Source organism: Spinacia oleracea, chromosome 5, assembly GCF_020520425.1.
Source record: "Spinacia oleracea cultivar Varoflay chromosome 5, BTI_SOV_V1, whole genome shotgun sequence".
Lineage (NCBI taxonomy): Eukaryota > Viridiplantae > Streptophyta > Magnoliopsida > Caryophyllales > Amaranthaceae > Spinacia > Spinacia oleracea.
Window position 1 is genome coordinate 27,972,478 of NC_079491.1, and position 11,248 is coordinate 27,983,725.

General features: G+C 32.6%; 1 protein-coding gene across 3 annotated transcripts; it reads left to right on the forward strand.

Annotated features, from left to right (window-relative positions):
* Positions 1 to 8,192: 8,192 nt before the first annotated feature.
* LOC110795466 (F-box protein At4g22280) lies at positions 8,193 to 10,771 on the forward strand. Of its 3 annotated transcripts, XM_056829265.1 has the most exons (5): positions 8,193 to 8,324; positions 8,851 to 9,499; positions 9,659 to 9,903; positions 9,990 to 10,136; positions 10,236 to 10,771. In XM_056829265.1, exons 2-5 carry the CDS (start codon positions 8,869 to 8,871, stop codon positions 10,566 to 10,568), a joined length of 1,356 nt encoding a protein of 451 aa, XP_056685243.1. In that variant the 5' UTR covers positions 8,193 to 8,324; positions 8,851 to 8,868; the 3' UTR covers positions 10,569 to 10,771. The 3 variants fall into 3 exon arrangements, with proteins under 3 accessions (XP_056685243.1, XP_021856173.2, XP_056685242.1); XM_022000481.2 differs by having other exon boundaries at positions 8,851 to 9,903; XM_056829264.1 differs by lacking the exon at positions 8,193 to 8,324 and having other exon boundaries at positions 8,837 to 9,903.
* Positions 10,772 to 11,248: the final 477 nt, after the last annotated feature.

Below are 11,248 nucleotides of genomic sequence, written 5' to 3' on the forward strand. Positions count from 1 at the left end.
ATGAGCTCGCACTTGATATATTTTGTGCTGCCAAATTTGAAAATGAGCCTGCACTTGACATAGAAATGGGCAGCACAAACATAAAAATGAGCCGCACTTGGCCTATAAATGAGCCGCACTTGATCAAGATTTGTTATATAACTGATTTCTCTGCTACATATATTATACAATTGGACCACGCCATAGATTAACCTCCATATATCACATTAAAAGTATCCAATTATATAGATAATTAAATTAAATAGTATATAATTGTAAATCTAAAAGTCGATTACATTACAATCATATGAAGAACTAGCTTTCACAACCGTAGGGATACATGAAGTTTTTCATATAATTCATGTATCCCTACGGTTGTGAAAGGTTGCTCCCTCGTAGACCTGATCAAAAGTCGGGTCGGACCGGGTTCGGGTCGGACCGGGTTCGGGCCGGACCGAGAGAATAAAAAACTGCCCATTGTGTCGGGCCAGGCCGGGCCGAGCCAAGGTTTGAGACAATTTTGTGTGCCCAAAACCCGCTATTTCGGGCCAAAATTAGCGGGCTTTTCGGGTAATTTTCGGGCCAGCTCAAATTTATATATAAAAATGTTGTTTTGCGTTGCCCAAAGCCCGCAATTTTTTAAAAAATTTCGGGTCGGGCCGGCCCCGAAAACCGGACTGGAATAGGCTGCCCAAAACCCGCTAATTTTCGGGCCGGGCCAGCGGGCCGGGCCCATGATGATCAGCTCTACAGTCCCTCGGATTGTTGAATACCTTAATGGCCTGTTTGGATCCTATCATTTCATTTGAAATGATGGAATTGGCCCAAATACCTTGTTTGGGTATTACAAGGATTTGCATTTGGATTTGGCCCAAATACAACCCTAAAAAAATTAAGTCCAATCTTTGGTATTTGAAATCCACTATCATATGCCGTCATTTGAAATCCAAGTTGTTATCTCTCTAGGTTTCTCCCCTTCCTCTCTCCTCTGCTCCCCTCCATTGATTAGCTTCTTCCAACCTCAGATTTTGATTTTCTCTCTCCTCTCAACCTCCATCAATCCTCACTACTTTTGATTGTCTACCCGACTACCCCTTCCTTCGCAACCTTCTTCGCCGCCTCACAGCTTCTTTATCGTCACCTTCGCCGTTGCCGTTGCCGTCGACCGTTTATTGTTTCGGCTCCACATTTCTATCCATGTTCAAGACGATTCAAAGATTCAAAGATTTAGGGTTTGATGAGATTCAAAGATTTAGAGTTTGATTTTCCCCAAAATTCAATTCTTTGAACAAGATGATTTTTATTTTCTAGTCGTTGTTGATTAATAAAATGATTCATGGATTTAGCATATATTAATTTTGGTTAACTGACACTTTTTTCGAATTATCTTCTTTAGGTTGAATTATCCTATTTAATTGTTTTTCAATTAACACATTTTTTCAATTTTTATTCATACATGTGTGTACTGATTAATGATATCAGTGATTAAATTATTGAAAGTGAAAAAAAATAAAATAAGCTGACATATATTGTGCTGGAAATACATAACTTTGATTCCAACAATTTATTAAAATTTGAAATTCCGCAATTGAAATTCTCATGTTTCCCAAACACAATTAGGAATTGAATTCCAAAATTTCAATTTCATAATTTGAATTCCATAATTTGAAATGAATTCCACGTTCCAAACGCAACCTAACAGAAATGACCATAAAAATATATATATTTATATATACTTTAGTTATATTATAAATAGTGTATCTCAATATAAAGTAAGACTTAATTTGCTCCTAACAATGAAATGTTGAACCGTATAATAATAATAATGACTTATTTCAGTCCTAACTTTCAACTAATGAACCTAAATGAGTATTTTGAACCCTTTACGTGTTTAACAAACTTAATTGTATGTTTCAAATACTCATTCTAACCTACTTTGGCAAAATTATGCACATTTAAAGCTCATTTGATCATTATAAGCCATATTTTGACTAAAATGGCCACTTCGATTCCAAATTTTAACCAATGAACCAATATAAATATTTTAAACCCTTTATGTGTTTAATATACTTAATTTTATGTTTCAAAGACTCATTATCACCTACTTTGGTCAAATTATGCACATATAAGGCTTGTTTGATAGTTATAGGTCACATTCCAAATAAAATGGCTTATTTTGCTCCAACTTTCAACTAATGAACTTAAATTAGTATTTTATACCCTTTACATGTTCATTAGACTTAGTTTAATGTTTCAAGGACTCATTCTCACCTACTTTGGTCAAGTTATACACATTTAAGGCTCGTTTGATCATTGTAGGTCACATTTTGACTAAAACGGCTTATTTCGGTCTCAACTTTCAAATAATGAGCCTAGATGAGTATGTTAAACGCTTTACATTTTTAATACACTTAACTTTATGTTTCAAAGACTCATTATCACCCATGTAGGTCACGTTATAAATATTTAAGGATCGTTAGTTCATATTTTAACTAAAATTGCCTATTTTGCTCATAACTTTCAATTAATGAAGTTAAATAAGTATTTAAAAGCTTTACATGTTTAATAAACTTAGTTTTATGTTTAAAAGACTCATTATCACTTACTTTGTTCAAGTTATGCACATAAGGCTTGTTTGATCGTTGTAGGTCACATTCCGACTAAAATTGCTTATTTCGTTACCAACTTTCAACTAATAAACTTAAATAAGTATTTAAAACCCTTTACAAGTTCATTAGACTTAGTTTAATGTTTCAAAGACTCATTCTCACCTACTTTGGTCAAGTTATACACATTTAAGGCTCGTTTGATCATCACAGGTCACACAGGTCAAGTTACCTAAATGAGTATTTAAAATCCTTTACATGTTTAATACATTTAGATTTTAAGTTTCAAATATTCATTATCACCCACTTTTGTCAATTTATGCACATTTAAGGCTCGTTAGTTCAATATAGTTCATATTTTGACTAAAATGGCATATTTCGCTCCTAACTTTCAATTAATGAACTTAAATAAATATTTAAAACACTTTACATGTTTAATAACTTAGTTTTATGTTTCAAATATTAATTATCACTTACTTTGGTCAAGTTATGCACATTTAAGGCTCGTTTGATCATTATAGGTAACATTTTGACTAAAATGGCTTATTTCGATCCGAACTTTAAAATAATGAACCTAAATGAGTATTTTAAACCTTTTACATTTTTAATACATTTATATTTATGTTTCAAAGACTTATTATCACCCACACTGGTCAAGTTATGCACATTTAAGGCTCGTTAGTTTAATATAGTTCATATTTTGACTAAATGGCTTATTTCTCTACTAACTTTTAATTAATGAACTTAATTAAGTATTTAAAAATCTTTACATGTTTAATAAATTTACTTTTATGTTTAAAAGACTCATTATCACTTACTTTGTTCAAGTTATGCACATATAAGGCTTGTTTGATCGTTATAGGTCATATTCCGACTAAAATTGCTTATTTCGCTCCCAACTTTCAACTAATTAATGAACTTAAATAAGTATTTAAAACCCTTTACATGTTAATTAGACTTATTTTAATGTTTCAAAGACTCATTATCACCTACTTTTGTCAAGTTATACACATTTAAGGCTCGTTTGATCATCATAAGTCATATTTTGACTAAAATGGCTTATTTCGCTCGTAACTTTCAACAAATGAACCTAAATGAGTATTTTAAATCCTTTACATGTTTAATACACTTAGATTTATGTTTTTAAGACTCATTTTACCTACTTTGGTCAATTTATCCACATTTAAGGCTCGTTTGTTCCATATAGTTCATATTTTGACTAAAGTGATATATTTCGCTCCTAACTTTCAATTAATAAACTTAAATAAATATTTAAAACACTTTACATGTTTAATACACTTAGTTTATATTTCAAATATTAATTATCACCTACTTTGGTCAACTTATGCACATTTAAGGCTCGTTTCATTATTATAGGTAACATTTTGACTAAAATGGCTTATTTCGATACGAACTTTCAAATAATGAACCTAAATGAGTTTAAACCTTTTACATTTTAATACAGTTATATTTTTGTTTCAAAGACTCATTATCACCCACTTTGGTCAAGTTGTGCACATTTAAGGCTCGCTAGTTCAATAGAGTTCATATTTTGACTAAAATGGCTTATTTCGCTCCTAACTTTCTAATGAACTTAAATAAGTATTTAAAACTCTTTACATGTTTAATAAATTTATTTTTATGTTTAAAAGACTCATTGTCACTTACTTTGTTCAAGTTATGCACATATAAGGCTTGTTTAATAGTTATAGGTCACATTCCGACTAAAATTGCTTATTTCGCTCCCAGCTTTCAACTAATGAACTTAAATAAGTATTTAAAACCCTTTTCATGTTCATTAGACTTATTTTAATGTTTCAAAGACTCACTATCACCTACTTTTGTCAAGTTATACACATTTAAGGCTCATTTGATCATCATAAGTCACATTTTGACTAAAATGGCTTATTTCGCTCCTAACTTTCAACTAATGAACCTAAATGAGTATTTTAAATCCTTTACATGTTTAATACACTTAGATTTATGTTTATAAGACTCATTTTCACCTACTTTGGTCAATTTATCCACATTTAAGGCTCGTTTAATTTGTTCAATATATATACTTCATATTTTGACTAAAGTGATATATTTCGCTCCTAACTTTCAATTAATGAACTTAAATAAATATTTAAAACACTTTACATGTTTAATACACTTAGTTTTATATTTAATATATTAATTATCACCTACTTTGGTCAACTTATGCACATTTAAGGCTCGTTTGATCATTATAGGTAACATTTTGACTAAAATGGATTATTTCGATCCGAACTTTCAAATAATGAACCTAAATGAGTTTAAACCTTTTACATTTTAATACAATTATATTTTTGTTTCAAAGACTCATTATCACCCACTTTGGTCAAGTTATGCACATTTAAGGCTCACTAGTTCAATATAGTTCATATTTTGACTAAAATGGCTTATTTCGCTCCTAACTTTCAATTAATGAACTTAAATAAGTATTTAAAACTCTTTACATGTTTAATAAATTTAGTTTTATGTTTAAAAGAATCATTGTCACTTACTATGTTCAAGTTATGCACATGTAAGGCTTGTTTGATAGTTATAGGTCACATTCCGACTAAAATTGCTTATTTCGCTCCCAGCTATCAACTAATGAACTTAAATAAGTATTTAAAATCTTTATATGTTCATTAGACTTATTTTAATGTTTCAAAGACTCACTATCACCTACTTTTGTCAAGTTATACACATTTAAGGCTCGTTTGATAATCATAAGTCACATTTTGACTAAAATGACTTATTTCGCTCATAACTTTCAACTAATGAACCTAAATGAGTATTTTAAATCCTTTACATTTTTAATACACTTAGATTTATGTTTCTAAGACTCATTTTCACCTACTTTGGTCAATTTATCCACATTTAAGGCTCGTTAGTTCAATATAGTTCATATTTTGACTAAAATGGCATATTTCGCTCCTAATTTTCAATAAATGAACTTAAATAAATATTTAAAACACTTTACATGTTTAATACACTTAGTTTTATATTTAATATATTAATTATCACCTACTTTGGTCAACTTATGCACATTTAAGGCTCGTTTGATCATTATAGGTAACATTTTGACTAAAATGACTTATTTCGATCCGAACATTCAAATGATGAACCTAAATGAGTTTAAACCTTTTAAATTTTTAATACAGTTATATTTATGTTTCAAAGACTCATTATCACCCACTTTGGTCAAGTTATGCACATTTAAGGCTCGCTAGTTCAATATAGTTCATATTTTGACTAAAATGGCTTATTTTGCTCCTTACATTCAATTAATGAACTTAAATAAGTATTTAAAACTCTTTACATGTTTAATAAATTTAGTTTTATGTTTAAAAGACTCATTGTCACTTACTCAAGTATTTAAAACTCTTTTCATGTTTAATAAATTTAGTTTTACCTAGCTTCAATGAAGGTGAATCAGGCAGTCAAGCACAACAACAAAACTCAAGTGCATCTACCATGCAATACACATTTAACGCTCCACCTCAAACCAGTCATAAAGGAAGTTATCAACCTCCTCCACCCAGTCAGACCTCAAGTCAGCAACCAGCTCAGACATCAAGTCAGCATCCAGGTCCATCCAGCCAAACATCAACTCATCAGCCTCAAACATCACTCCCTCCAAAACTCAGAACCAAATTGCAGACAACAAAGAAACCAATGTGGCATATTTAAGTATTGTATTGGTTGTAATTCCTTTGAACAAGTAGTTAAGGTTTCTAATTAGCAACAAGGTTACATTTTGTCAATGACAATTCTAATTAGGTGCAAGGTTTACATTGGAACACTATGTAAAGATTCATTTGCTCCTTAATTATATTTGACGTTCGTGCTCGGCTCACTCGTGGCTCGTTTCAGTTAAGTGCAGGTTTAACAAGTTGTTGTTCTTGTTGTTCAGTTGTTGAATTGTTGTTAAGGTAAATAAGATGATGTCCAGGTGTGGTTCATTTGAAAAAAAATTGTCCTCCATTTCAACTAAGTAAGTGGACCAAAGTTGACTCCCGTTGACTTCGAAGACTGTTTGAGTTTTTAGGCTACTTTACCTAATTTATAGGTTTATCATCTGTGGTGAATGGCAGGTCAAACGAGCACAAATACTAACCAAGTTTTAATTGGTACACAATTTAAACCGAGCTAATAATCGAACACAACTTAATGCAAAAAGATATTGTCATAAGCTAACATTACCATTATTAAATGATTAGAGTACAACTAATGTCAACAATAATACATTACATTCCATCCAATTTCCCGTTCCATTGTCGCGTTTACACTAGAGGAACTTCATTACAAACTTCAACACGTAACAAACAACTAATCCTACAACAAACCAGAATATAGAATGGGCAATTTTTTGGCCCTTATCCTCTGTCCCCTTCATTCCAGCCACTCCACCATTGCATATCCTTTCAAACCTCTCATTGGCAGCAACAAGAAGGGCTTTGTCATCCACCAACTTCTGCAATTCAGTCATCATGATCCTCAACTCTGTTTTTCAACAATCTCTTCTCCACCACCAATTCATTCGTCACGACTCTTTGCCACTCCACAACATCAGGATTAACCCAATAAAACCAGCCACATCATTTCCTACCAGTGTGAACATCAGAGAACTTACAAGTCAAGAATTTTCTCCCCGGGTTATTAGTTGTCCACGATGTCAACATCTTGAATGGAATGCCACAATAATATTTTTTTTGAAGCACAAGGAGACCCACTCGACATCCTGCAACAGTTAAAACAACTAATTATTAGTATAACTAATTATTAGTATTCTATTTCTCAATTGAAACCCCTCAAATTGCAAATAACGATCACAATTGAAATTTCAAACCACGAACACCCACATTTTTAGTCAATTCAAGAACCCAATTTTGCATTGTAGTTGTTTTCACATGTCAATTCAAAGGTTTCAAACGCTTAATTTAGCAAAATGATTCGTATTTAATAAAATTCAACAAGAACAAAAACCCTAAATTAAAAAAATAAACCCAGAAATTGAAGAACAAGAACGAAATTAATGCACTCACCTTTTGGTTACTCGATTCCTCAACCAAATTGCAAATCTTGCTTTGACAAAAAAAATAACCCAGATTTCTTGATATTTTTCAAAAATATGGTTGAATGTGGTTGATAAAGGTTTACAGGAAGTTTAAATAAGGGGGAAAGGGAGTTAAAGCAGTTGAATATAGCCGTTGGAGGTGGGGTCCACAAACGGAGGAAATTGACGGAAACTGTTACAAAGTAGTGTTACTCAAACTAAATAAACTTATAAGGTAGCAAAATATAAAAAAAAAATTATAAGGTAGTAATTCACAAAACGTCCAAACTTTAAGGTAGTGTTACACAAAATTTCCAATTAAATAATCTATCTATATACCCTATGTCCCACCATCCTATTAAACCAATAATTTCAAAACTACTCCTATCCCCTAAAATGACATGGCCCCACTTATTTTACTTATAAAATATCTACCCAATTCCACTTATTTTATTATTTTATTTCATTTAATTCTTCAACTTAATAGCCGTGTCCGATCGAGTGTATCCTTAAATAAATACGGGGAGTATCAGTTATGTATTTGGAGTTCCTCTACTGCGTACTGCGTCGGAATAATTAGAACATTTCGCGCGCTCTGAGTTCTTGAACTATGCTTGATTTTCCAGTTTACCAGAATTCAACCTGTATTTCATTACTCAACGCTCAACACTGTAAGTGTTCTCCCTGATTTTCTTTCCTTTCATTTCTCTTATTAAGTTTTTTTCACTGTGCAATTTTATGGAACCCTAATTTTATACTTGTATCAGATTCCGAAAATGAGGCTGTATTCTGTTTAATTATTTGCAATTTTACTGTTTGATTTCTTAATTGAACACCTAATTTATTAGGTTTTCGGGAAATGAGGTTTTTTGGCGGTTTACTTTATTGTAATGTTGCTTAACTCAATTATATTATTCTTGTTAATGTTATGCTTAAATTGTGCTATATAGATTGTAGAATTCAATTTGTTTGTTTGAATTTTCTTTCTGAAGTAATTTCTTATGAGTTTGTTCGATTTTTTTTGTACCAGAGTTTAACCTAAAATTTGTCAATTTGGGGGAAACTGGTTTTACTCTGTTCAATTCTTTGCAATGTTTATTCTTTTACATACTTGGTACAATGTTAGCTGAAGTGATTTTCTTGTGAGCTGAATAATTTGAATCCTCAAACATTTGAACTTTAGTATTCTTTTGATAGGAGTGTAATCAGCTCAACATGAAGAGGCAAATTAGAAGACGTTATTTATGGAATCCTTACGGACTGCGATTGAATATAATAAATTGGATCAACATGAGGAGACGCCATAAAGCGCGGTCTTCACGAAGACATAAGAAAGATGGAATAGATAGAATTAGCACTTTTCCGGATCATGTTTTAGGCAACATTCTCTCTTTACTTTCTCTCAAAGATGCAATTAGAACCAGCATTTTGTCATCGAGATGGAGGTATCTGTGGACCTTATCAATGAGTCTTGATCTTACTTTGTTTGAAAATGAAGGACTAGAAAAATTCGAGAGTTTTGTGAATTATGTCCTTGACAATTGCAAATCAATGAACTTGGATAAATTTCATTTGCATTGTCCCGAAGCAGTAGGCTTCTCGCTAATTAATGGCTGGGTTTCTAGTGCCATAAGTCGCAACCCAAAGCAACTTGACCTGTATATAGATTTTGAAGAATTGGAGGATTGTTATGATGATAATCCTGAAGCTGTCCCTCTTCCTCCTTATCCTAACTGTATCCTTAATTACAACAATCTGGTTGTTCTTAAGTTGAAGTCATGCTTTGAGGTTGAAATTCCAAGCTCCGTGTCTTGTTTTCCTTGTCTCAAAACTTTGACTTTCACAGGTTGGTATCCTTATCATAGTTCTGTAGTGAACAGGCTCATTTCTAGTTGTCCTGTGTTGGAAATACTACGCGTAGTAGGATCTTGTGAACCAGATGAACCATTGTTGTTTGATATTTCTAATATCACTGTGAAGAAACTGTACTTAGATTTCAACACAGGTGAACGCGGGCTGCATCAACATTTTGTCATCATCAATACTCCAAATCTTGAATACCTCAATATCAAAGACCAAACACTTGCCTGTTATGTTGTGAATAATGTGGATTCGGTGATCAGTGCTTATATTGATTGTCAAGGACCTTTCGGCAGGGATGCAGACACTAAACAAGTCGTTCGACTCTTTCTGCTTCTGGAAAGTGTTGCCAAGGCCAAGCAATTAACATTATCTGCCGATTCTTTACTTGTAAGTTTTGCATATAAAAAAAAAGTACGCCGTATGAATGATACTTGACTTTTGTATCTAATAATTGTTTCTGCCCTTGTTTCTAGATTCTCAAACCAACATTCTGCTGTACATGGCCTATATTTATCAATTTGACAAATTTGCAATTAAATGCAAGTGAATGCTTTGATTGGACATTGCTGGCATATTTTCTCAAAAGCTCGCCTAATTTAGAACGTCTTGGTCTTGGCAAGGTAAGCATATAGGAAGTTTCTGTAGCTTAATTAATCTTGATGGTGGTCAAAAATGATTTGTGATCAGGTGATTGAGTTGGTGAATTTTCTTGTTAATAGGATCTCTTTAGCAGAGAGTATCAATTTGAGGATCAATTTAAGTGGAATCCACCTGATGATATTCCCGAATGTTTGAAGCTGAAGCTAAAGTACGTTGAAATGACAATGTTCAAAGGACGCAATGATGAGCTTCAACTAGTAGAGTACCTGTTAAACAATGCTCAAGTATTAGAGGTAATGTTTATCATCACTTACCCCTACCCTCTGAAGGATGAGATGGTGGAGAAAGTAGACATGTTTGAAAGAGCTTCTCAGGCGTGCAATGTCTATGTTGTTGAGGAAATGAGGAGAAAGTTGTCCAAAAAAGATCTCGAAGAGTTGTTTGATATTTGAGATGATAATGATGTCAGTGTCCTTGTATTAAATATGATTAGAACTATTTTTACCAAACATGCATCCCTCCCTAAAAGTTAAAACAGAGTTTAAGAGGTTGAATGTTGGATATGACGTAGAATTATGTAGTTATTTCTAATTTGTTGAATATAGTGTATTGACCTGTTTTCGTAGCAAAAAAATGATTGTCTATATGATTCTCATCTTTGTGTCATCATATGCGTTATTTATGGTTTGGTAATTTATACAGTTATCTGCATTATACTATGTGTTCCATTTCCAAATATATAATGAGAGGGTCTGATACTTTGAAAGTTTAAGTTTTAAGAAAAGTTGTTTAAGCATTCATTTATTTTGACACATGAAGAGACGAAGCTTGTCATGGACAGTTGAGTAGTATGAAGGGAGTTTAGCATATGAGCTGGTCGGGTGAGTATAGAGGTCGACAAGTCCCCCCCTCATGCTCGCCACTATGCTCATTTTTGGCTCGGATGCTTCTTAAAGTTAGGAGCATTTTTGGATCTCTTTCTATGTTAAAGGGGACACTAAACCGTATTTAAAGTTAGGGCAGCCTGAATAATGGAGGCGGGTGTTTGTATGATAACTCCGGTGATGAAGTATACGATTTCCCACGGTTGGTTGAAGTAATCTTGTTTAAGGACTGCTTTTAACTGTTCTAT

Bases quoted from the DNA above. Each gene is read 5' to 3' on its own strand.
- LOC110795466 (XM_022000481.2), top strand. From the start codon at position 8,869: ATGAAGAGGCAAATTAGAAGACGTTATTTATGGAATCCTTACGGACTG. The intron at 9,904-9,989 runs GTAAGTTTTGCA...CCTTGTTTCTAG, and splicing joins TATCTGCCGATTCTTTACTT to ATTCTCAAACCAACATTCTG. The intron at 10,137-10,235 runs GTAAGCATATAG...TCTTGTTAATAG, and splicing joins AACGTCTTGGTCTTGGCAAG to GATCTCTTTAGCAGAGAGTA.